Consider the following 24443-nt stretch of genomic DNA (forward strand, 5'->3'; position numbering starts at 1 on the left):
AGAATTACTCCTTTCAAGTACTGCAGTCTTGAAAAACTACAGGAAAAGTCAGCATTGTTGTGTTGCTACATCCTTCCAAAAATTTGTATTCTTATAATTAAGTTTAGTACACTATATGTCAGATACTTACAAAGTTTATCTTGTGAATTCTTTCTTGTAGTGTATCCTGAATCGAGATCTGGGAAACCACTAACATTTTCAATACACATCTTCTTATTAATATATAGGAAGAGTAGCAACATGAGAATAATGAACACCCCGACTGCAGACAGGAATCCAATTGCTTCAGGAGATACTAAAAGAAACAGAAAGAAAATACATTTAAAAACATTGAAAAAGTTTGCAAAATTCTAATACTATCAGAATTGATAGTTAATAAATACCTTGAAAGATGCAAATATATATGTCAGATATAATTAAAACGCCACAATTTAAATCTGAGTTAATGTTTAATCATCTTTTCAAGAACAGAAAAGCAACTGGTCCTAAACTGAGAGGGACTGACACTGCGAGCAAGAGGTTCTGGTGGAGAATGGGACAGTCTCTGCAGAGGAACAAGGAGATTATCACAAGTTGCCAAACCCAATGATTTCTGACAGAACACCTGAGAGACAGCACTGGAAAGGAGCTTTGAGTGCCCCATCTTCTGGAGGTTTGGCTACCTCTGCTCAGGCCCAGCTCTGTAGCAGTGCTGCCAAGGAGGGACTGAGCCCTTGCCCTGTCCACCTTGCTATGTTCAGCACCTGGCTCCTGTTCCCTCAGGAACCAGCTGGCACACCTGCTCCCTGGTAAGCAGGACACATAACGAGCAAAAAACAGAATGAGAAAAACCACGTACATTCACTTGCATATGAACCAAGAAAGAGCTACAGGGAGATAAAGCAAAAAACCAAAACCAGGTTTGAGGGAAAAAAAAGGCTAAAGTAGGCTGACATGTCTTAGAAAGTAAGAGTATGTAAAATACAGAATACGTAATTGCTATTAAGCAGATAACCGAAAGGCAGTGTTGGGGATCAGTGTCGGCAGGTGCAGAATCTTTGAAGTCCCTCAGCACATAACATCAATTATACCATTTAAGACTAAGATTATCAAGGAGCAGGTTTTAGAAATATGAAATCTGCAAATGGATGTGGCAAATTAAAGCAAAGGGGAAAGAGTATTTAAAGGGCAGCTTGCTTATTGAAAAGGAGAGTGGGCAGAGAAAGGGATATAGAAGAGCAGCAAAAACAAAAGTCTAGAAATGTGAGAAAGAAGTAACAATTTATAAAGGCATTTCAAGACCAAGAGAGGGCACATCTTCTGAAAGGAGTGCAGATGTCCACAGGCTATAATGAAGATGAGCTGCTTCATTAATAAAGGCTGCCAGGATGTCAGAGGGAAGGCCCTTAGGAAACCCAGTGGACTCTCCGCAATGAGAGTTTTGTATCCAAAAAACTTGAAGTGAGAAGTTAAAATGGTGACAGGATTGCAAATTTATTATGAAGTAGGGTGGGAGGTTAAAGTGAAGGGTTACAAAACTGCAATTCAAATAATGTTTTGGTGCAAGTTATAGGCAAAAATGTGATAGAACTCAATAACTACACGCAATTAACTACTGTGTAAAGCATTACAGAACTGTGATTCCTAGTGATATGTAACAGATTAATTAACTGTTAACTGGTTTATTAGTAGTTTACTGATAATTAAGAAACATTATAGGTTCAGTTATGTCTCAAACCTGCATTCTAAACAGGAAGAGTAACACCTAAGAGTGGATTTTGTGGCTACAACACACAGACAACACATCTTTCAGAGCTGAACACAACTGCATTAATCTGGATGAAAGCTGGAATTTCACATACCCCTTTTCTTCCTCCTGCAACTCCTGCAAGACCCTACACTCAACTCCATAAATCCTGTTCTTGAGGGTTGATTTTTTTTTCTATTTAATAGAGATTTATGAAGCTTTATCAAATTTACAAATTCTGTTTGCCAAGATCTTGGCACTTCACTTTAGGACTATAATGCTGCATGGCATCTTTCACTATTTAAAAAGGTGTGGGATTAAAGAAAAGTTGACATCAGACTCGGTGTTCTCAGAGATGCAATACAAAAGGACAAGACACAAGAGTCCGAAATAACTACAAGAAAAGTTCCAGTTGGAGATGAGGCGGGAAAAGTCCAGAATGAGAGGAGTTTATCACTGGAACAGATTGCCTAGATCAGTTACAGAATCCAACTTCAATGTTATCCCTGCTTTGAGCAGGGGACTGAACTGCAAATTACTTTCCCGGGAGCCTTCCAAATGAAATCATTCTCTGATTCGACACATGCCCTTTGTAAATCTGGGCTCATACATCTATGTAAAAGTACTGACTGAGAAATACATGCAGTTCCACAACCTTCTCAGTTCATTTTGCAGGATGACAGGGAACATTTGTGCCTGTGGTGCTGTTCTTAAATTATTATACAGGTGTCTTTAAAATCTGACAAAGAAAGAAAGATCCAAAGAAATGCGCCTTCCACCATGAAAAACAAATTGTATTTGCACTCCTGTTTTGAGCTGGACATCCAGACATATCTAGAACTGACAATTATTTTTGTTTCACTTCTTATTTCTGACCAGAAGAGATCATATAACATTTTACCTAAACCACCCCTGAAAATTTTCCCATGAATAGGAACTTGCCAACAACTTCAAATGAGACATCAAGAGGGTTAATAAGGTGAGAAAAGTGGATTTCTATTCTGGAACAGAGAGGAAAGGCAGTTAATTTTTTTTTTTTAATTAATATTTTGATTATCATGAACTTTGGCACATGTCAGGCATTCATTTCTTGTTTTTCAGGTGTCTGTTTACCACACACGAGAATACCCTGGGATTTGACAAAAGCCTCAGTTCATATATATTAATTCAAAGCTAAACAGGTGAAATCTCCCAAAGTTCTGCTGGCAGTAGGCATGCTCCCACCTCTTTCAAGACTGTATTATGGATAACTGAGCATCTGAGGTTATTGGAACAACACCCAGATTTATCTAAATTACTGATCCTCACCCAGATGAGACTAGAGATTGGGCCCAGAACAGAAACTATTAATTTTCAATAACTTCCAGCCATAGCCCCTATCAAACACAGAGGCAGAGGCAGAAGAGGCAGCAAGAGGGAAGTGTGATTCATCAGAGCACAGGGACCAGCAGAAAGAGCAGTAGATGGTGGCACAGGTTAATGATGTTCAGGGAGGAAATCAGTGCGAGATATGAAGAAGGTGTGACACCAATTTGGGGTACATGGAACAAGTCAGAAAGCAATGAGAAGGCAAAAAAGAAGACAGATCAGAAGGCAGATAAAGATAATGGGACCTGTGAATGAACTATGAGAATGATTGCTTCCTTATTGGAGCAGGCTGTCCTAAGCAACTTTGCCTGAATTCAGTGTTCACACTGCTTTGAGGAGGAGATTTAAATGAATTCCAGTCATGGAATGATTCTCAACAAAGGGCAGTGACAGTCTCCTTTTCATAAGATATAGTAAATGTACATCTTCAGGGAAAAACACTCTCACATATGTCACATTTGATCTTTTAAACCTGTATGTTTAAATTGCAATTTTTAAATTTTTACTTATGCTTCTATTGTTCAGCAATCAAACTGCTCTGATCCATCAAAATATGTGCCTAAGGAAGTTGACCACAACCTTAAAAGAACTGAAAGCTGAGTACTTTGGGTTGTTTTTTTTTTTCCAGTACATCCTGGTTACTAATTAGTTAAAAAAGGCACAGTCTGAAAGCCTTATAGTTCTCTATGGAAACACAGTATCTGATGACATTTTTCTGGAGTGAAAAAAGAAACATTGGCTAATACCTTACAAAAAGAATGAAAATTACACTACAGAAAAACTAATTAATTATTTATGTAATTCAGTGTGAACATAGGACTTGAAAATTATATTTCTGTATCCATTTGCACTCATGTAAAGAGTCTTGGAATACTTGTTCACATATTAGGTAAATTATCAAACTGAAATCCTGTAAAGTATTACCATTATAAAGCCAAGGGAAAAAATGTATTTCCATTTTCTACATTAAATGTTTACAGGTTCCCATCTATGAATACAGGTTTTATACATCTCATTAATCTTTTCAGTTAGTTTCTCAGGTATACTTCGTAGACAGAAAAAAATTTAAAAGACCTTTTTTACATAAAAAAGACATCTATGCTGCATTCGCCACCAGAATTATTTTGATTCAAAACACATTGTAATAAATTCTGAGTTGTCTGGGAATTAATTGTACCATGAAAAGCATTTAAAAAATGCTCAGAGGTTCCCAGCAGTTTCTTCTACTATCAGACACCAGTAGAAAACCAGTATTTTCTCAAAGTCATACTTCAAATTCAGAGTTCCTATTTGTATAAACTTCATAATTATTTTCAGTTCTTGAGAAAAACAAGAATGAAATTCTGTATTTATGTTTGAAATTCATTATAATATAAGACAGTTTTAGAAATACTGAAATAACAAACATCTTTCTACAAAGTTACCAAGACTAATTGAATTGCTGGCTATGGAAGTGGTATAGAAAGTCACAGTCATTACAGAAGTATCACCTTAAGATCACTTTAATTCCAGTTTGTTGTTATCGTCACTAGAATCAGAAGTATTAGAACACAGAAACTTACCATCTCTTCATCTTAAATATCAAATTAGCACCTCTTTCTCAAATAATAACTTCCTATGACAAGGTTATAATTTTTCATTTCCAAAAGCTGTTTCAAACTCTTCAGAAAATAATGACATGTTCAAATATATGCCACCAAAACAATAAAAATCCTCAGATATTTTTAAAAGATGAAATATTTTTAATATGAAATTTAAAAGCATTTAATATTTTAGTATGTAACCAGCCCCAAACTTTATATAATATCCAATAAATTATTTTTGGAGCTTTCACACTCTACATCATACCACTCACTTAGCTAGCAATGTACAAAGCCACACAGTTCTCTTAGCGATGTTTCAATTATTCATTTACAAACGCAGTATTATCTCTTCTGTACACAAATTAATTAACTAGGGGGTATGATACGAAAAATGCCAATTATCTTCAGGATCCTAGCATAAAAAAAAATTTTTGAAATGTAATATGCAAGCTTGTTTTTATTTGTAACTTGGGTTTTTGGGGTTTTTTTACAACTTGACCTTTAGATACCTTAAAGATACTTTAGCCCTATAAGTTCTTTTAAATGTACAAGACTGATGTTTTGTATTTAGTCCTGAAGAAGAATGATTTATTGTTACTCATTTTTTACACCATTACATCTTGACACTCCATGAAAATAATCTGTACTGTCCAGTTCAAAACATTTTCATCCAAATGCCATTCACTGCTGCTTGTCACTTCTTTCCAATTTTGCTACTTGCAAAAGAAATTAACATACTTTTAGAAAGCTGAGCATGTTACTGAACAAAACAACAAGATTTGAGCCTTGATTGTCTTTTCTCCATGCTTGAATTATTTATCTCCAAACAGGATATATTTATTTTTCACAGACAACTCATGTCATAACAGAAAAAACCAAACAAATCCCTTTACACCTGCTGCTCCCAAGTGAAGTACTTTGGTCTGATTACTCAACAGGAGTAGGGACTGTACTTTCATTTGCGTCAATTTACATGTAAATTATTTTTGCTAATTACATAGGATTGTCTCCTCTTTAAAAATAAGTAACTGAACTTGAAGGCTACCTAAGATTTCATGTTCTTTTTAAACAGCTTTTCTTTGACAATGGAAACTCAATACACAATGTTTCAAAGCAATTTGTGAATTTGTACATAATTAGTGTCTTTAGTGTTTACTGGAGTAGTTGAAGAAGGAACAAGTGAATAGAACCTTTTTTACCTAAACAAACTGCTACACACCTACAGAGGGTAATCGTTTATCCACTGTTGCCTTAGAATTCTGACTTAAAACATTAAATGATTGACTACCTGCACTCTTTCACAAACATGAACTATATATGGCAGAATCACTATTAGAGTGCTTTCCCATATAAAAAACAAAAGCAACTGCACCACAAATATTGACTAGCTGATGTTGTTGCTAAAAATCAGTGATAGACAATGAACTCTAAACATTTTATTGAACATGTCAAGAGATAAAATTCCAAACATACATGTTATGATTCCTGTTTTATTCTTTCTTCTATCTCCCGTATAAAACATTGGGCTACATAATTCCCTTCAAAAATTTACCTATTTCTTCTATGTTTTGCCAAAACACACATCAGGAAGTCTTTTAGCTCAACTTAAAACACACAATTACATCTCATAGATTAACGCTTTTAATTTTTTAGCTACACTTAGGTAACATTAAAACTGAAGCTTTTCTGTACCAAGATGCTGCCCCCTCCAATTCAAACTTGCATTTTGCCTTTCCTTATGCAGCACAGATTTACCTTGGCCCACTACTGATGGCTACATCTCTCGGCATACTCTGCTAAATACATTTTATTCTGCCAGTCTTATGATGTTCCTTCCTCTGGGTTTGTTGTTCCTGCATCTTGCACTTTGCTGCACAGCAGGTTTACATGCTCTCCAGTACAAATTACAAGCCCCCACAACATGAGCTACCTGTACTTCAGCACTTTAAGTATCAACATCCAGGATACAACCCTGAGCAATGGCAATTCCAAATGAGCATGAAATTGAAATGACAACTCAATTTCAATGCAAAATTGAAAAGAGCGCTGCATTTCTTAAATAAGAAAATTATAAACAATTTTAGCAACATGAACCTCTCAGAAGTTTTTTAAGACTCACAGAATGGAACGAGGACGAAAGTGGTACTATTTGGAATAACAGTGCCCTTTAAATAGACCTTTCAAAGAAATACTGAGGAACACACAAAGCTTACATTCATCTAAAGTGATACATGATGCCACTTTTGGGTTAATTCTAAAAAAGGTCATATTAAGCAAAAAATAAGTCTGTTTCTGTTTATTCAGTTTGCTGAATAATGTGTTTCTTTACAGGAAAAGAAACATGATACACTACTGGAATTAGAGTATCATGAAAGTTACACTGGTCTAACTCCACTGTCACTATTATTCCAGGGGAAATTTATCAGAAATAATAAAAATTTTTTAAACATTCAGTTTATGTAACTTCATCCTGGCTGAGGGTTATTATGCACTGCTACAGAGACAAAGCAGAACTTCTTTTTCCCTTTGTTTCCTTAATATATAATTACAAGAACTAATAAGAAAAATACATTTTAACATCTAGATTCCAGGAATTCTTACACACAGGAAGAAATTCTAGAATGTATTTTCATTAACAAATCCAGCTTATTTGATTTTATTATGATCAATTAAATTACTTGACTAAATAATTACATCAAAGAGAGTTCATTTACTTCATAAAATATGATTCTAGAGCCGCAGAATATCCTGAGTTGGAAGGGACCCACAAGGATCAAAGTCCAGTTCTCAGCCCCACACAGCACCATCCCAAATAAGTGCATTGTCCAAGTGCTCCTTGAGCTCTGTCAGGCTGGTGCTGTGACCACTTCCCTGGGGACCCTGTGCCAATGTCCAACCACCCTCTGAGTGAAGAACCTTTTCTTGATACCCAACCAAAACCTCTCCTGACACAGCTTCAGGCCATTCCCTTGGGTCCTGTCCCTGAGCACCACAGGGAAGAGATCAGTGCCTGCCCCTTCTCTTCCCCTCACGAAGAAGCTGTAGACTGCAATGATCTCCCCTCTCTCTCCTGCAGGTTGAACAGACCAAGTGACCTCAGCTACTTCTAACTCACAGTTTAGGATAAAACCAGCTTGGTTCATTACTCTAACTAGTCACATCCATAAGTGCACAAAAATACTTGTAGCAGCTCCAGTACTGCCTCTACAGGTTGTCTTTTCTAGGATTCTTTTCCCTTTCTTTTAAAACACCATGCTGAAACTTTTGCTGATAAATTTAATTACAGGAAAAAGAGGGCCCTTGGCTCCAAAATGCCACTGATCTAAGAATTTACAAATAAGTGAAACCATACTCTGAGATGGAGATTTAAACTTTTGACAGAAATCTCTTAATTCCTAAATCCGTATGTGCTGAGAAAGTTGTCAGCTTGCCATCCCTGCTGATTTACCAGTCCCTCAATGCCTTTTCTCTCTTACATGGAATTCATCTCTGACTAAATAATATCTCACAACAGAAATCTCTGAAAAGAAACAGTGAAGGAAGTATCACATTTGCCACTTGGAATAGACACTGATCATGGAATCATCTTGATTACCTTCAAATCCTAGTAATCTGCTGGAATTACACAGCATATTACATGACTATTATCCACTCAGTGGGTAAGAGAACAGCAGTGATTATAATTTTTTTAATGGTATTCTCAAATAATCCTTCCAAAGCAAAAGTATTAAAGACCCACAGGGGTGTAGAGACTTGCAATTTTAAAGTTCATACCCATCACAAAGTAGCTCTCCACTATGGGAAACGAAAAATAATCTATGTAATAAAAGTATTTTAAAACCTCATTTTTCTCTATCAGACACTAAAATTAACAAAGCATGAGACAATCCATATAATCCAACAGTAATTAACAAGGATACACAGCAAAGTATTGCATGGTAAAAATGATTATATGAACATGAGAACTTGAGTGAAGGAATGCCAGGGTTTGGATATAGCAAAGTTTTTATACACAAAAATTGCTACAGAAGAAAAGATAGTGCCATAGCTGGAATTAAGTGACCCCAGTAGCTGCTGCTTTCCAGAAGACTCCAAACACAGGAGAACACACAGAAATAATATTCTGCTTCCTGTATGGGCATCAGTAAGCTCAAAGAAACGTATTTACTTAGTATTGAATTTTTTGTAATCCAAAACATGTATTTACTGATTATTTTTCCAACAGAGTGCAAATTCAAAACATATATTCTGGTGGTGTTAACATTATTACCTTTTTTTTTTTTTTAACATGTAGCAATATGTCTAAATATCTCCCAAGTCTATGAAGATTAGTATCCTTGGGATAGATTTTTTTTCAAGCCTTATAAAAAAGTATTAACTACTATTGTCTTCATATATTACAAAAGTAGCTTTAATCATTTATACTTTCTAAATGAAGAGCTTTTATTCCTCTTTGTAAAAAGAGAAAGTGTACTTTACTTTGTACTGTCCAAATTGAACCTCTAAATGAAGAAATGTGTATTTACATTTTACATTAATGTGAGGTTATCTAATCTAAAGAAATTGCTACCATCTTTGGCATCACCCTTCAGTTGATGAAGAACAAGTAGTTCTACCAACTTGATGACAGCAGGAAGAAAGGGGAAAATTATTTTATTTCTTTTTCAGAGGCAGTTACTTAGTGTAGACTATCACAAATAGTCTAAGATAACTTGAGTATCAGATGCAGTTGACTTTCAACATAATAATGTTTCTACTTTAAAATGAAACTAATGAATAAATGTTACTTTTTTCCATTTGGAATAAATGCAGTTGGCAGCTTAATATTCAGACATATGCAAATGGATAAAGATAGTTGACCAGAACATTAAAGAGTAATAGTTCTACTTGAAACATACTTCTGACAAAGCAAAAATTCACACCTTCTTATCTTTTCAAAATTATTATTACAAGTGACATTTTTCATTGTCATATGAAGACATTGTCTTTTTGCAACTTCTCTTTTGCATATTAAAGAGAGCACTTCTGTTCCATTCTTAGTCACAAAGTCAGTTTGCTGAATAATTTCCTTTGTTTGCAAGAGTGCCACAACAATAGAAAAGAAAGAACATCTTGCAAAAGCAAAAAAGGGCTTAAAAATAATTTTTAAACCTCTGTGTAACTCAGTCCTTACCTGGATACTAAATCTACATTTCCATTAATTAAATACAAAACACACTGCTGAGTTAGAAGTATCACTTTGCACTACTTCAAAAATAAACAAGTGAAAACTGTTGGGTGAAGGAAACCTGAAAATAATATGGCCATATATCTTCTTTAATGTCACTTCCATGTCACATAGTGAATACATAGCATAATATAGTAAAGAGGAGTTTCTTCAGTTATAGCTCAATATTGTAAACACTGAGCACAAATCTGTCTTGTTTGTACAAAGAGAACCTGAAACAGCCTTAATCAAAATATTACTAAATCTTACAACAGCTAATTCCAAGTTAGACTTGCAGCTGCACTATACAGCTAAAAAAGATGTATTTTTCTCAAATCTAATCTCAAGTTCCCTGAATTCTTTTATGTCCATAGCAAAGGAACACAAATATCCTGACTCTCTGAAAAACAGCTGGATACTAGGAAGATATCCAGCAAAAAGACAAACGGTTAACTGAGTAGTTTCAGAGAAACTCTGTCACCTTCTGCTATCAAAAACTAAGCAGGATTCTTCTTTTCACAGCCAAGTCTTCAATTTGTATTGTCAGACACTGAATAAATATATGAACACAGACTTGCTTTAAATAATAGAAGTAAACAAGATGTTAATTAATAATAAAAGCAAGAATCTATTTTTCCTTGTTTTCTAATTTCCAGATTTAACAATGTGTAAATATAAAAGCACACAAATACTTCAACTACTTATGTTAAACATAGGAAACACATATTTCATTGATTCCCTAATAGCTGATCATACATCTTTAAAGTTCTTTTTTCAAGCTGGGAAGTGACTTGTTCAGAATTTTGTAGCTATTAGATGTTACATAACAGCCACAAAATACTTCCATTTTCACTCACTCCCTATATTTATGCATTTAGAGAAAGCCTCTTTAAAAATACATAAGAATTAGTTTTTAAGGCTTTCCAGAAAAGCCTATTAGTCTCCATACTCCTGATCAGCTCCTTGCAGATTCTTCTCAAAAATGTATGAATCTGCTAAAAGGAAACCAAGTAACAAAACCCTATAAAAGTACTGCAATCTTTCTTGTGCAGCCTAGAGGGGGACCCGCCACAATCTCTCCTGGGCAGCTACAAAACTGTAACATCATTAATGTGACACAGGAGGAGGCCTGTGCCAGACAATTGCTACATCTTTGGGTAGCAAATCTGAGTCCTGTATCGACACCACACTGGGATATTTACACTAGAACTGACATAATCTCAGATATTCAATGATCATTATAACTGGTACTTGCAAACCTTTGAGTCTATTATTTTAACTAATATGAGAAATACAGAACCTAAAAAACAGGCAAAGTGAAGTTTCAAGTTATTTTCATTTTTACAGCTAAATAATCTTAGAGCAGACATTTCCTTTTTAAGGCTTAGGTTTTGCTTTTAAAGCTATGCCTTCAACTACAACTAAGAAGTCTTCATTATGTTATTTGAACTAAATGGTGTAGTCACATGTAGCTTTGCAGGCCTTTCTGGTTCCCTTTCCATATCTCATCATCTGATACTCCAAGGTTCCTATTTTACTAGCAAAAAATGTAAGGGCAGGAAAGAAAAAGACAATTTAGGAATGTGTAACTCTGCTGACTAGAAAGAAAAATTAACCACCAGCAATAGGTATTCTTCAAGTCATATAATCCCCATATAAATTGTAATTACATTCCATCACTTGAAACCGGAAAGTTTTACCATGCATTATTCATAGAAGACACATGCTTGCTTGCATGCTTACTTTTCCCTTTTCCCTATTCAGTGCAGGAAAAATAAGATGGAACATCACTGTTTATCCTATTAGCTGTTTCTCAACAGCCATGTACTTGGAAGAACTGTAAGAAAGACAGACAGACAAACAAAGCACAAGTGTACACTGGAAAAACTCCAGTTACCTAATGCAGGCTATTTACTACTGTTTGTTTCAGAGGTTCCATAGGGGCATTCCAACTCCAGTCACGGGACAGTCACAGTTACCCACCATCCCCTGGCAGAAAGCATGAGAGGCTTTCAGGCAAATAGCAAATGGAGAATCATTCTGTCAAAACTCTCAAAGCCTCGGACAGGATTCAATGAAAATAAGGGAGTGGATTAATGCCAGGAGTGCTGGAATGTACTCTCCTGGTGCCACAGTCACACAGACACCAGAGAAAAAGGAGAAGGGCACACTGCAACCTTACCCAGCACCAAAGAAGACTGCAGAGAATTACCCATGTGTCAATGTGAACACTTAATCTGTCCATTAAGCTTCTACTGAGAGCTCACAGACGAAAAAACAGCTTGGTTTTCAGGGCACATCCAAGAGATGGGAAACTCCATCCTGTACAAGCTTGACATCAGCACTCAGTGACATTAAGGACAAAGGTGGAAGGTCTGATTTGACCAACTCGAGACTGCTGGCAGCCAGGAATTCTCAGCTTGGAAATGCCTTCCTATTCTGAGGATGTCAGTAGAGATCCTGAGTCTGCACTCTCATCCTGGCAAGCAAGCAGAGCTGGACAACTGGCAAATAAAATAATCTTTAGGAGCCTGGCCTTGGTCAGACAATAAAAGCATCTTGAATGTGCATCAGAGGATGTAAAGTCTTAGATAATGTAACCAAAACTCCAGGTGACTGGAAGATTTGCAGTACAATGGCAAGCACCTTCTGCTTAAAAGGTACACATAGAGTAGGGAGTGAAGACAGACAAGAATGCACCAAATCCATGCACCACAAGGAGAAATCTGTCAGTAACATAGGGACACACAAGGTTGGAATATACATGGAAACTCATGAATTAAAAAGGAACCCAACATAATGCAAGTATAAATGGCACTAAGAGGATATTTCTCCTTTAATCACACTTACCCCTAGGCTAATTTATAACCACCAGTGCTAAAACAAGTTCCATGCTATTGTTATTTAATTTATTGTACCAATGGCTAAAGAGCTTAGAATTGCTCAAATATAAGACAGAATCTTGAAAAAAAAAACAACACATCTTTTCAACTTAACTTCCCAGCAATTAACATTAAAACTGTACAGCACTGTCTCCAAGAACACAGAAAATTTGTTTTTTCTTAAAATCAGTACAGCATCCTAAAACAAATAAGGATTAGCAAGATTAACAGGTCTTGAAAGTTTATCAGAAGGCTTTCTGAAATTCCAATGAGTTTCAGAATTCAGAAAGATAAACAGAATTATTACAGAAGAAATACAGAGCACTGTGTGTACCAACTTACCTATCAATGGAAAAACAGAGACAGCAATAAAAGAAAAAATTCACCTCCCCTCCAAAATGAGAAGGAATTAAAAAAAGTAAGTTCTAAATGATTCACAGGTTAGAAAAGTGAAGAAATGTTCTTAATTACATTACTGTAACACATACACACTCAAAAATTCTTTCAACAGATATTTGGAAAAGATGATTTGTAACCATAAAGCTATTTTGACCTTAACTGGTAGACTTCATTCTGAGGTTAGGTACTGTTAAATAAATATTTCAATAAATCCCAACAATTTTTCCAAAATGTCTCAGTGTATGCAATGGAAATTAAAAGGACAAACAAAATTTCTACCCACAGAGTATGATGTGGTTTTACAATACTATTGAGCCAGTCGAACCCTAAGTTGTCAAAAGAGTCTCGCAGCTTTACTCCTTTCTCACCATGTTTTCTTACTCCTTCCTTTTGAAAGCACTGAGACTCTTCTGACCTAACAGAGACTCAACTCAAGGAACTAATCCTTGAAGAAACTTTTTTTTTTTTTTTTTGTTTAGCTTTCAGATGAGAAGACAGAAATCCAACAGCAATGCTGCAGGAATGAGCACAGGGCTGCCAAAAGGGACAGAAAACAGAACTGTATCTAGCCTTCCCATCAGCTGAGCTGTTCTGTCGAGCTCCAAGTTCAGTCACTGTAGCTCAGCTTTAAGCTGTAACAGCCCTCCCTGGAGCACAGCTCTGCTCTGTGCTCTGTCAGTTCCTGGTCTCACTATTGTTGCAGCTGTTTTCCAAGAAGTTTGAGTCATTAGGATCTCACCTGAAATCAGAGGCAGAGATTGCCAGTTCATCATTTTCACAACTTTCTATTACTACTAAAAATCATATCATCCTGCAAATATCTGGATAAAGCAGAGATCAAAGTTTTCATGGTTACACATCACAGCTAAACAACAGGTTACAAACTCCATGTAACTTGGTGAATTTTGGAGGAGCACATTTTTTCCTCTCGTGAAAAATCAGATTTTATTTTATAATTTCACTATTTTTTCCTATTGGTATTATCAGCATCAAAAAATCCTGCAACGCAAAGATGCAACACTTAGATCCACAATAAGTCAGACCATAACACTGGGCAGCAAATTTCTCACCAGGAACATTCACAAGCTGAGGTGTTCACTTTCACAAGACATTGCTTACCTTTTCTAATGCAGATAAGTTCATGTACACCACAAGTTCGTTCTCCACCTGTGTGGAAATACACCATTAGAAAACAGTAACAAATAAAATGTATTTCATTTCTTAATAGGCTTACCAACAGTGAAAAAGAAAGTTCCAAAACTCCATCAATTAATAAAAATGCAGAAGATTGATATAACAAATTTTCAAATTATACATTAAATCCTTTGGAGAAAACAAATATAATTTTGGCTTAATATTGATAATGGTGGTATGGTTTGAAGAGCTTTACACCGTATTTATACAGATAAAGTTAGGAAAGCAAGCAACTTAAACTGAAGCCACACTAATGTTTCCCAAGTATAAACATTATTTCCTGTTTGGATAAAAGGACCCTAGAGAATGGCATCTACAGAAGAATTGTGAAAATATCAAAATAAAAATCCAGTATAGTAGAATGCCAAAATAACATTATGATTACCTTCCATGGTAAAAAAACAAATCAACCAACAAAAAAACCAACAAAACCAACCCTATTAACAAAGACTTAGTTTGCCTAGAATTTCTCTTTTAGATATATTTTAAATTTAAAAAACAGCTGTATAGAAAGAACTTGAGATATTTATTTGAGAATAATAAAATTGTTGCTAGAAATACTATGTTTTCTTTACATTTTAATCAAAACCATTTTAATTGGAATTACAGCTCATAAACAAAATACCCAACACATAATATCTAAACTAAAAATATTTTGGAGTGTTATGCTCCATGATCAAACCTTTAAATTCCAAAATACATCAAGCTATAGGTTGTCTTAAGTACATCCTAATCCACCCAGCCTTTTTCCAATGACAACAAAAGAGTGCATGGATATGAATACAGAACTGAGAGGAGCTGCCTGGGTTTTCATACCAAGTTCTCTGCAATATCATGAAAATACAAAACAGAGTTCCAAAACCTCACAGAACTTCTATTTCATTTGCATTAATCACTCCTAAATCACTCCAGACACTTTGAAAAATGCACTAAAACAAGCTTCAGGTAACAAAATTCTCCCCATCTCAAAGATATGGAAATACATTATATAGCACTTATTGCTGTCCTCCATTCCAAAATAAAATATTTACGACATACAATACAGTATGCAATGATATCAACCAGTATTTCAATGTCTTGATTGGTAACACCAGCAGATGATATTGTAAAGGTTTAAGAAAATACCCATATTTCTACTTAAATTTATACTTTAAAGAAATAACTGTAGGAAATCCATATATTGGAGTGAGAAAGAATTAAAGGGATTAAATAAATGGAATAAAACATAACTCTTCTAAAATAAAATTAAATGTCTGTAAAAGTGAAAAAAAAACTCATTTTGTGTTAGCATACTCAAAAATATGAAATACAAGCTTCAAATATACTTTTGAATGGGAAATCAAGTATCAGTGAGGCTGAGAATCCCAGGAGTTTCATAGAGTCATCACCCTCACAAAAGCCAGTTGTGATAGCTATATAATTCCCTCTTTTCAGTGCAACAAATTGAGCAACATAATTTTTATTCAGAAAGGATTTTAGAAGGCAAACATAAGAAAAACTAAATTAAAAATATAATCTGCTTTTATAATAACAAGGCATTAGAGAACAAACAAACAAAACCTAAAACCAGACAGAGGGAGAAGATTACAATCTTCTTTAAAGTTATTGCAATTATCTTCAGGGTACAAAAGATAAACCAGAAGAGTGACTGAAAGTCTTCTCCCTAGAATTTTTCCTGTTTAAGTTTTAAATTCAGCAGTGAAGACCAAAAAAAAAAAAAAAAAAAAAAAAAAGCAAAAAATTAAAGGATTTTTCATTACACAGATGCCAGACAGTTAAAAATAAATATTCACCTAGAACTAAGGGAAGAAAGCAGCAATAGATTTTAATTATACTGACTGTTCTCAGTGAAATCAACCAGTTTCAAATCGTATCACAAAATACTAGATTACTAGATCTAGATTTGGATTCTGCATTCTTACCTATTGTTCTATAAAGCAAGAGGTCTTCACTCAAACATTTAACTTCTAATATAAGATGGCATTCCACCAAATAAAGCCTTTACATTAATCAACATGTTACTTTTTACTGACCACAGGGCTACAAAATAAATTTATACCATTTAATAGATATAGAGTTAGAATTTTATTCCTTTTCATTTTCCTAGAAATGCCAGAATGTTTTTTCTTTTTTTAATAGGTGATTCATTTATTACTTTTTCTTTCAAACTGCTCTTGGATGGAAATCAAGTGTTAAATAAAAAAAAAAAAATCAAGTGATATAAAAGTTAAAGAAAGTATAATTTATATTTTAAATTAACCAATGTATTAAAGATGTGAAATCTTATCCTCAATTGACCTGCACAGATTCTTCTTTTCCCCTGTGGTCCTCAAAACGGTGGAACTAATACATTATTCACACCTTGCTTTTGTTCATGGATTAACAAATAAACCTAAGTTTTTCGATCTCTACAGCTCCCAAGAATTCTCTCAGCTTTTAATAAACTAGTTACTGAAAGAAACCAAACTGAAAATATGGAAACATTTTGCATAACAGGAAGATGCCAGCCATTAATTTAGCATTTCAGTCTGAAAATAGTGGGTTTGTGTCAGTTAGCCCACAGATCCCAAAGGTTCAATGGCATGACACACTTAAATTTTATTATTTAAATACTATTTTTAGGTAATTTATGATAGTATAGTATTAGTTCACCATAATGTTATGGGTAATTAAAATTTATGTTTGATTTAGACACAAATTATTATTAGTTCCATTCCCATCCTGACTATGAACATGATCTCCTATTTAAGATTTTAAGGTTTTATGTGAGTTTCAAGGTTTTAAGTGAGTTTGCATATTTTAAGGTTTAAGTGAGACTGCATTATAAAACTACATAATACTCTGTCCAAAATGTAATCTGAGAACAGAAACAAACCCACTTGGGTACATAGAGCTTTTCATAATGTCAGACAATGGAAGTAAAATGAAAAATAATGAAAGATCAAATAATTTTAGAACTGCACATTCAACAAAACATTTTAATTTTCTTGAGCAAGAAGAACCACCTAGTGGTTCTAAGAATCTAAATCATTCAAACACTGAACACAAAAAGAATAGCCAGATGTTTTCCAGAGGCAGCGGAAACACCTGATGAAGTTTAACTTTCTCAATTTCAGACTAAGGTTTTGTATACCAAGTCTCTATTTGCCAAGATGACTACGGCAGCAACAAGATTACAAGATGTACATCGAACAAGATGAATACTGAATTTCGTATTAACTGAAAATTTTATATCTTTCTAAAGTAGTACAATTCAAAATTCAAAGTTCTACTATGCTTGGAGTCTAGCTGGAACTTCACCACTAGATGCTGATAATAATTGTTAAAGAAATGTAGCACAGGCATTACCATTGAGTGATTTAGGTTGGGAATGAATGACTCCAGGTGCTCTCAAAGACTTCAGAGTAGGACCAGGACCAGCATTACAGAAAGTTCCTCTGAGCCTCAACCAACCACGTTCTGAAACGACCCCCATTCCAAGATCTCTCCAGACACCAGTGGTTATCAGGGGGCAGTCGTCACTCCCGTCACTGCGAGCACTTCCCCCTTACAGTCAGCCAGGCCTCCCCTTGGTGCAGCTCACATCCACTGCCCCACATGCTTTCACTGGGCAGCTTAAAAACCCATCTCCATCTCTCAGACTCCCTTGCACAATCAAAGGCTGTAAGGGTGCCTGTCAGATTTCCCCAGCCTACACAAATGTATTTCCTAAGCCTCTCCTCATGTGCCAGGTACTCTAAATTCCCTCCCAGCTTAGTGGCACTCTGCTGAGGTCTCTCTCCAGTTTGTCAGCCTCTCATGCTGGATTAACACAGCTGGATACAGGCCACAGACACGTGGCTGGTCCATGTTCAGCTTGCCATGCACCAGGATCCTCAGGGTCTTTTGTTCAGAGGTACTCCCAGTCAGCCTGCCTGCAGCTTGAAGTGCAGGGCTTGGACTTCACCTGTTCTTGTGAAAGTTTCTGGGGATCCTTCAGCCCACCCTGAGCTTGCTGAGCACTTGCCAGGTAGCAGCTCTGCCCTCCAGTATATTAACTACTACTTTCCTGGCATTATCCATAAACTCAGCCAGGGTACATTCCATCCCACCAACAGTGCACATTCCCAGTTCCAGCATCAAAATTGTGATGCGACTTAGGCTGCCGCGTATAAAATTCATTATTCTTCAGTTCAGCAAAATATATCCATGTTCATAGCTGCAGCAGAACATTACACTGTATCACAAAAGCCTTCTTCCAGCAGGTGTAATTTTTCAAATGCTCTTTTTACATGATAAATTACTTTCCTGCTGAGAATTGTTTTTTAATTAGCATTTTCATAAGTTTGGATCACATTCAAAAAACGTTTACTTAACATTTTATTCAACATTCAACATTTATTCAACAATAGACAACTATTTTTTCCCTTGGCAAACCCACGACATTCCAGCACAGAACGACACACTGAGCAGGCTGAGTAGCAGGAAGAGGGTGCTACAGTGCAGAAACATAAAACAGGATACAAGTGATAAAGCTTAACACAGTGTTAATGTTACCATGTCTAAGCATGTGGAAACACTAATGCTTCTGCTAGCAATGCAACAGACCCAGGAAAACCATTCTTATGATAAGACCTTCATACAACATGGTACAAATTTATTAAAAAAAAACATTTATTTTAAAAATCTATTATTATCAATTTATTTTAAAAAATTATAATGAAAGACTTCTGGGTTCTATATAGCAACAAATCTACTTGAAAAACTGCCTCACGCTATGAACTGAACTTAAGGAAGAATCTGGGCTTGGATGAACGGACAGCCAACTGTAATGGAAAATAAACAAAGCTGAAGACTTTTACACAACAGCAACCCTACAGCTGCCATCAGTGCTTTTCCTGAAAAGGTTACATACAATCATTAGCTCATCCTCACTAATGGTATAAAATCACCTCTGCATTCCTTTAGCATCCTTATTCACAAGTTTAGTCTACAAATAATACTGCATACATAAAAATTGAAATGTTTAAAACTGAATGCTGAGAACTAGTCAGAAAGCAAACAAGACTTTAATTTATAAATGTCGTGGTTTTAAACGAGACAGCAAGGTAAAAAAAATTGCTATTTTATGTACTTTATATGTTTATATGTTTACGTCTTTTATATTTTGTGCAGTTTTGGTCTCCTCTTGGTCCCACAACCTCAAAGAATAAAATAGAACCACAGAAGACGCAGAGAAAGACCAAAAAAAAAGGTCAATAAAAATGGCCAAAACATAAATGGTTTCCATATGAGGAGTGACTTAATAGACTAAGACTCTTGGACCTGAAAAAGATTCCACAACAGATGGTGGACATAAACAGGTGAATATAGAATGATTATTCACTGTCTAACCCACTAATAAGAGAAATAACTATCAGACTAAATTAGCAGCAGTCATTTTCAAGACCAGAAGAGTAAAAGTCAGAAACTATGTTTCGATTTTATTATACAAACTCCTACTGTAAAGACTGTCTTCTTTGCTTGCACCATTTAAAAAGATCCCTATCAAGTAATTTCTTAGCCTAAGGATAGGTTATTTACCTGTCCTAAGAATATTTTGGGTTTTGTTATCCAGCTATAAAAGTAATGACAAACATCAAAACGTTTTTTAGATTTTTTTCCCATGGAATATGAAAAATAGGAATATAATTTTTAATTATATTTGTAATCAACAGAACCAATGACACTGATCAATGAATTAGCAATCAGTAACAATTGATCAAGAACAGTATAGCCATTTCTGTTTCTCAAACAAATTTTGTATCCAATCCTGCCCACACTGAAATTAATGGAAGCATTTATATGTACTGAAAGTAGCTATAAAGAAAAGGATTTGCTAGGCTAAGTCCTAAAGTAGGGAGGTTATTTGGGACCTTTTCCCCTTCTCATATAAATAGTATTATCTTTGCTTCCTTTCTATACAGAATGACCCCAAACTTCTCTTTCTCTACTCTTCTGACAACTGAAACATAATTAGCACTAACAAAAATATTAGTAAGTTCTTTATGTCACCTTGCTCTCAGTCAAGTACTGCTTCAGACAAGTCTTACTGGTACAACAAATGAAGAAATACAGTAAATATAACTAGCAATAAAAACATCTAGTATAAATGATTCAAATCTGACCTAAAACCTATATTTTTTTTTTACTAAAAATAAAAAGAAAACCAGAAAACAACTTCACTGAAAATGACAAAAAAATATTAAACATACATTGCCAAGCAATGTACAGTGCTATCAAATGTTCAGGAAGTAAAGAAGATGCCAACAACAAAAGCTGACAACAAAGAAAAGGATAAAAAATTAGTATGACTTTTAGCAAATTCCTACAGTTTTTAATTAACACCACTAATCACTACTCTAGAGTAAAGTTTCACAAGAGAAAGTAAACTGAGAAACTTTTCTTTTAAAATGACTCTATGAACTATGGAGAAAAATATACTCTTAGAAACACTTTCAAGTATTTCAGATAATGCAGTAAGTTTGTGATACAAAGGGAAATTACTATGAAGAATTTGTATTGCAAAAGATTCCACTTGGTAGGAAAACTGCTTATTTTAGCCTACAGAACAAAAGTACCTGTAAGATGTGTCAGTCATACTGAATTTACCCCTTTTCACATCAAAGATTATTCTCCTCTGCAGAATGGGACCTATTAGTTCACAAACTCAACACTCATTTGCTGTCTTAGAATTAATTTGCAAAGTCCTCCCAAAATTTCCCCTTCTTATTCTACAAACAGATTTACACAGAAATCAGGAAACATCTCCAAGAGTGAAACGCACAAAAATTACGAGGTTCAGTGATTAACTGCTGATTTGAAATCAAGTTTTACATGCAACATGGACCCTTGGCCTTATGCAGTTCAAAACCTGACAAAATTCAGGAAAAGGTTTGAGAATATCAGCTCTGAATCTCTTGCGTCATTCACTACAAAAGCTGGGAGAGGTATAACTGAATTAGGCTGAAGAGAAAATAAGACCTAATGGTTGAAACAGTTGAAAGTTCTCTGGAAAACAGCAAACCTCTTTCCTTTCTAAGAGGTTCCCTGTATTTGGATGGCAACATAGGCAAATATTTTTAATCAGGTAGTAACTGCATGTTTACTTTCCTGCATGCCCATCCTGACAGCCAATAATTCCAATTTGTAGAAGTGCTAGGCATTAAAAATTAAGAGAATTCAAGAAAAATTTCACTCTGAACACATCAGCTGTTCTTATATTAAGTATGATAGCTTCATCTCAGCCCACGGGGAACTTGTCAAAAAGAAGTCTGTAAAACATTAGAGATTAGGTGGGGTTTTTTTTAAAAAAAGGTTGCCCCCTTTGTTATCTAAAAGATAAGAGACCTACCACCTTTCTTTATTTTAATAATGATGACCATCATTTCAGCAATGATGGTGGAAGATATTCAAACCAGGAAACTGGTGATTTTGCCTAGGTTTCGCTGTCATCAGCAAATAATGCAGGGAATCATCCTTACAATGACAATACCAGGCCATACTCACTGAATAGTTTCCACCACAGACACAGAATAAGCATAAGACAGCATTAAACCAATTCTGTGTGGCTGATCCAATATGATACCTTGACATGTGATCCACCACACAGTTGACAAATGTGTTTAAAAGGGGCCTAAGTATAAAATATATCTTCTTATATTTAGGCTTCATTAAATACTGATGATGCTGCTCAACCCCTGCCCTGGCCACACCAACTTGGATTCAGAAGCACTATTGTCATTTCAGCTCAGCACAAACTTGAGGATCTCCATGTCACCTTACACCCTTCTAGTGCACCCTGGAGTGACACCTGCATAGCCCAGGTAACCGGGAAGTCAAGATAAAACTGTTCCCCAGGCCAGATTCAACCTACAAGCTACACATGATACTCCTACTTAAGCTCTGTAAGCAGCTCATTGCTCTGTTGTTTCCTTTTCTAGATTCTGGAAATTTGCAACTAGGCATAGTTTTCATGTGACCTATATGAAGCAGAGTTCTAAATACTCTCTCTTTTTGTATCCATAAACAAAAAAGTAGGTTCATTCCGTAATTTTTGTCATTGTTTCCCAAGGAAATGAGGGTTATATAATTAAACAGCTCGCTTTCTGCTTCATGCTTGTATTGTTTACAAATTCTCTGGCTAATTTAAGACAAAATTGTCTTAAATTGTCAGAAAGTTTTAAGAACCTAATTTAATGTTTCATAAAAATCAGCAGTCAAATACAACACAAACACAAGCCCCACAAAACACAAGGACACCCCACCAGCTAATGAACCCCTGCACAGCACACACAGGTGCAACTGCCTGCTCCAAACCAAGCAGCTGGAAGATGGGGAAAAAGAAGGAGACAATCTTCTCAGAAACCTCAGAGAGATTCAGGACACTTCACAGACACTTAGGAACAAAATGATCAAAAAGTTATGTACTTGGTAAAGACCTTGACCTCTGCATTGGGAAGGAGAAGTGTTAAACTGGTAAGAGCACAGGGGGAAAATAGGGAAAGTTCATTAGTCTCATTATTCTATCAATAACTTATTAGATGACAACACCAACACCACACTGTAATTCTTTCTCTTCTATTTCTCTCGGATTCCTTTTACCTGTACAGCTTATTACTCTCTTTAATAGTACTTCTCATTTCTTAGCACTAAACACTTCACAATAGAAAACATATGAAAAAGTTTAAAATCAAAAATATTTAGCTCAGTCTGAGAAGGTTCATCTCCAGATATATTCCCCTCCTTGAGAAATATTAACTTGTATAGCCTGCACTAGATCACAGCATGTTCAAGTGCAGCCCAAAACTCTTTTAAAAGTAAATTCCTGAGGATATACAAGACACACAATTCTGCCTTAGGTTATAAAACATTCCACCTGTGACCTCTAACATTTCCTTGCCCCTTCATGCAATGCAATGTGGTTTCCATTGCTGACTCCTCACCCAGACCTCAATTTTACAGACTTCTCTTAAGGCAGGCAGCAAAGCTTTACTATTGCTCAAAAGAGGAGAAGCAGCATAGAGCAGTCAAGTTCATGCTGCCATGAGGAACTTTACCAAAGCAGTGCTGAAGGATTCTCAGAAGTAACTCCTCAACTTTCTTCCCCACTCCCAGTGAACTGCCCCAAGACCCCAGGCTTGGGCAGCAGTAGATGGGAGGATTTTAATCTCAGACTGTCCATCAGTCTGGTTTTACTACTGCTTTCAGTTTGGCCTTTCTACCACATTTAACAGCTCCCCATTCTGATACTCTCCATATTAATTCTGCCCTATGAAAAAGTGGACATATTAAGCAATAAATAACTCTGCATCATAAAACAGAGCTCCTAGTAAAAATTGTAATTTGGAAGATAACTGTACAGAAAATAAGAACTGCAAATACAATTCTTTAAACTCATTTGGGCCAGAATTTTTCCAACAGACTTGCTCTCTGTTGTTTCCTCGCAAATCTGAGATTGGCTGACCTATGCAAAATCTAACTGGATGTCTTTATAAAGACATAAAAATGGAACATGTTTTAACATGACATGAACTTTTCTAAAGAAAAAGACGTAATAGTTCCTGCAATCACTAGATTAGGACTTTGAACTTGGTCATATGAAGAATACTTGTGTTTTATATGTCTGTCATTGGGCGTAATAAAGCACTGACAATGACCAAAAGGGTCACTGGCCATGGCCAGTGGCAGCCTGGTCCTCTGTAACACTTCACACAAAATGCCTCACTTTTACAAAAACTTTGAGGTTTAATGTTAGAACCGCTGGAAACTGGTATTCTGAAAAAGTGACACTGGAAATGGTACTTAAAAAGATTCTTAAGAACAGGCAAAAGCAGCTAAGAAATTCTATATTAATTTGAGCTCTTTTAATTTTGTGTACTCTTCACATCTATGTCCCGCTTTGAAGGATTTTTTAACTATTCTATATTTATTCTTCAAAGAGAAGTTTTCAATCTTCCTTATTTTCTCTGCTGCCTCTACCAAAAAAAAAAAAAAAATAAAAAATTAAATGTGGCCAAATGCAGTGTCCCTAAAACTGAGCAAAGTATTTTCTCTGTTTACTTAAA

General features: G+C 35.4%; 1 protein-coding gene across 3 annotated transcripts in view; it reads right to left on the minus strand.

Annotated features, from left to right (window-relative positions):
- The window catches only part of SYT14 (synaptotagmin 14), an 88528-nt gene that overhangs the window by 61887 nt on the left and 2198 nt on the right, over nt 1-24443 (minus strand). For all 3 annotated transcript variants that reach the window (XM_015622928.2, XM_015622927.2, XM_015622926.2), the window contains exons 2-3: nt 14284-14331; nt 131-295 (exon numbers count right to left, since the gene is read on the minus strand). In XM_015622928.2, coding sequence (XP_015478414.1) covers nt 131-295; nt 14284-14331 — 213 coding nt within the window. The remainder of the gene's footprint in view (nt 1-130; nt 296-14283; nt 14332-24443) is intronic.

This window comes from Parus major, chromosome 3 (assembly GCF_001522545.3).
Source record: "Parus major isolate Abel chromosome 3, Parus_major1.1, whole genome shotgun sequence".
Classification (NCBI taxonomy): domain Eukaryota; kingdom Metazoa; phylum Chordata; class Aves; order Passeriformes; family Paridae; genus Parus; species Parus major.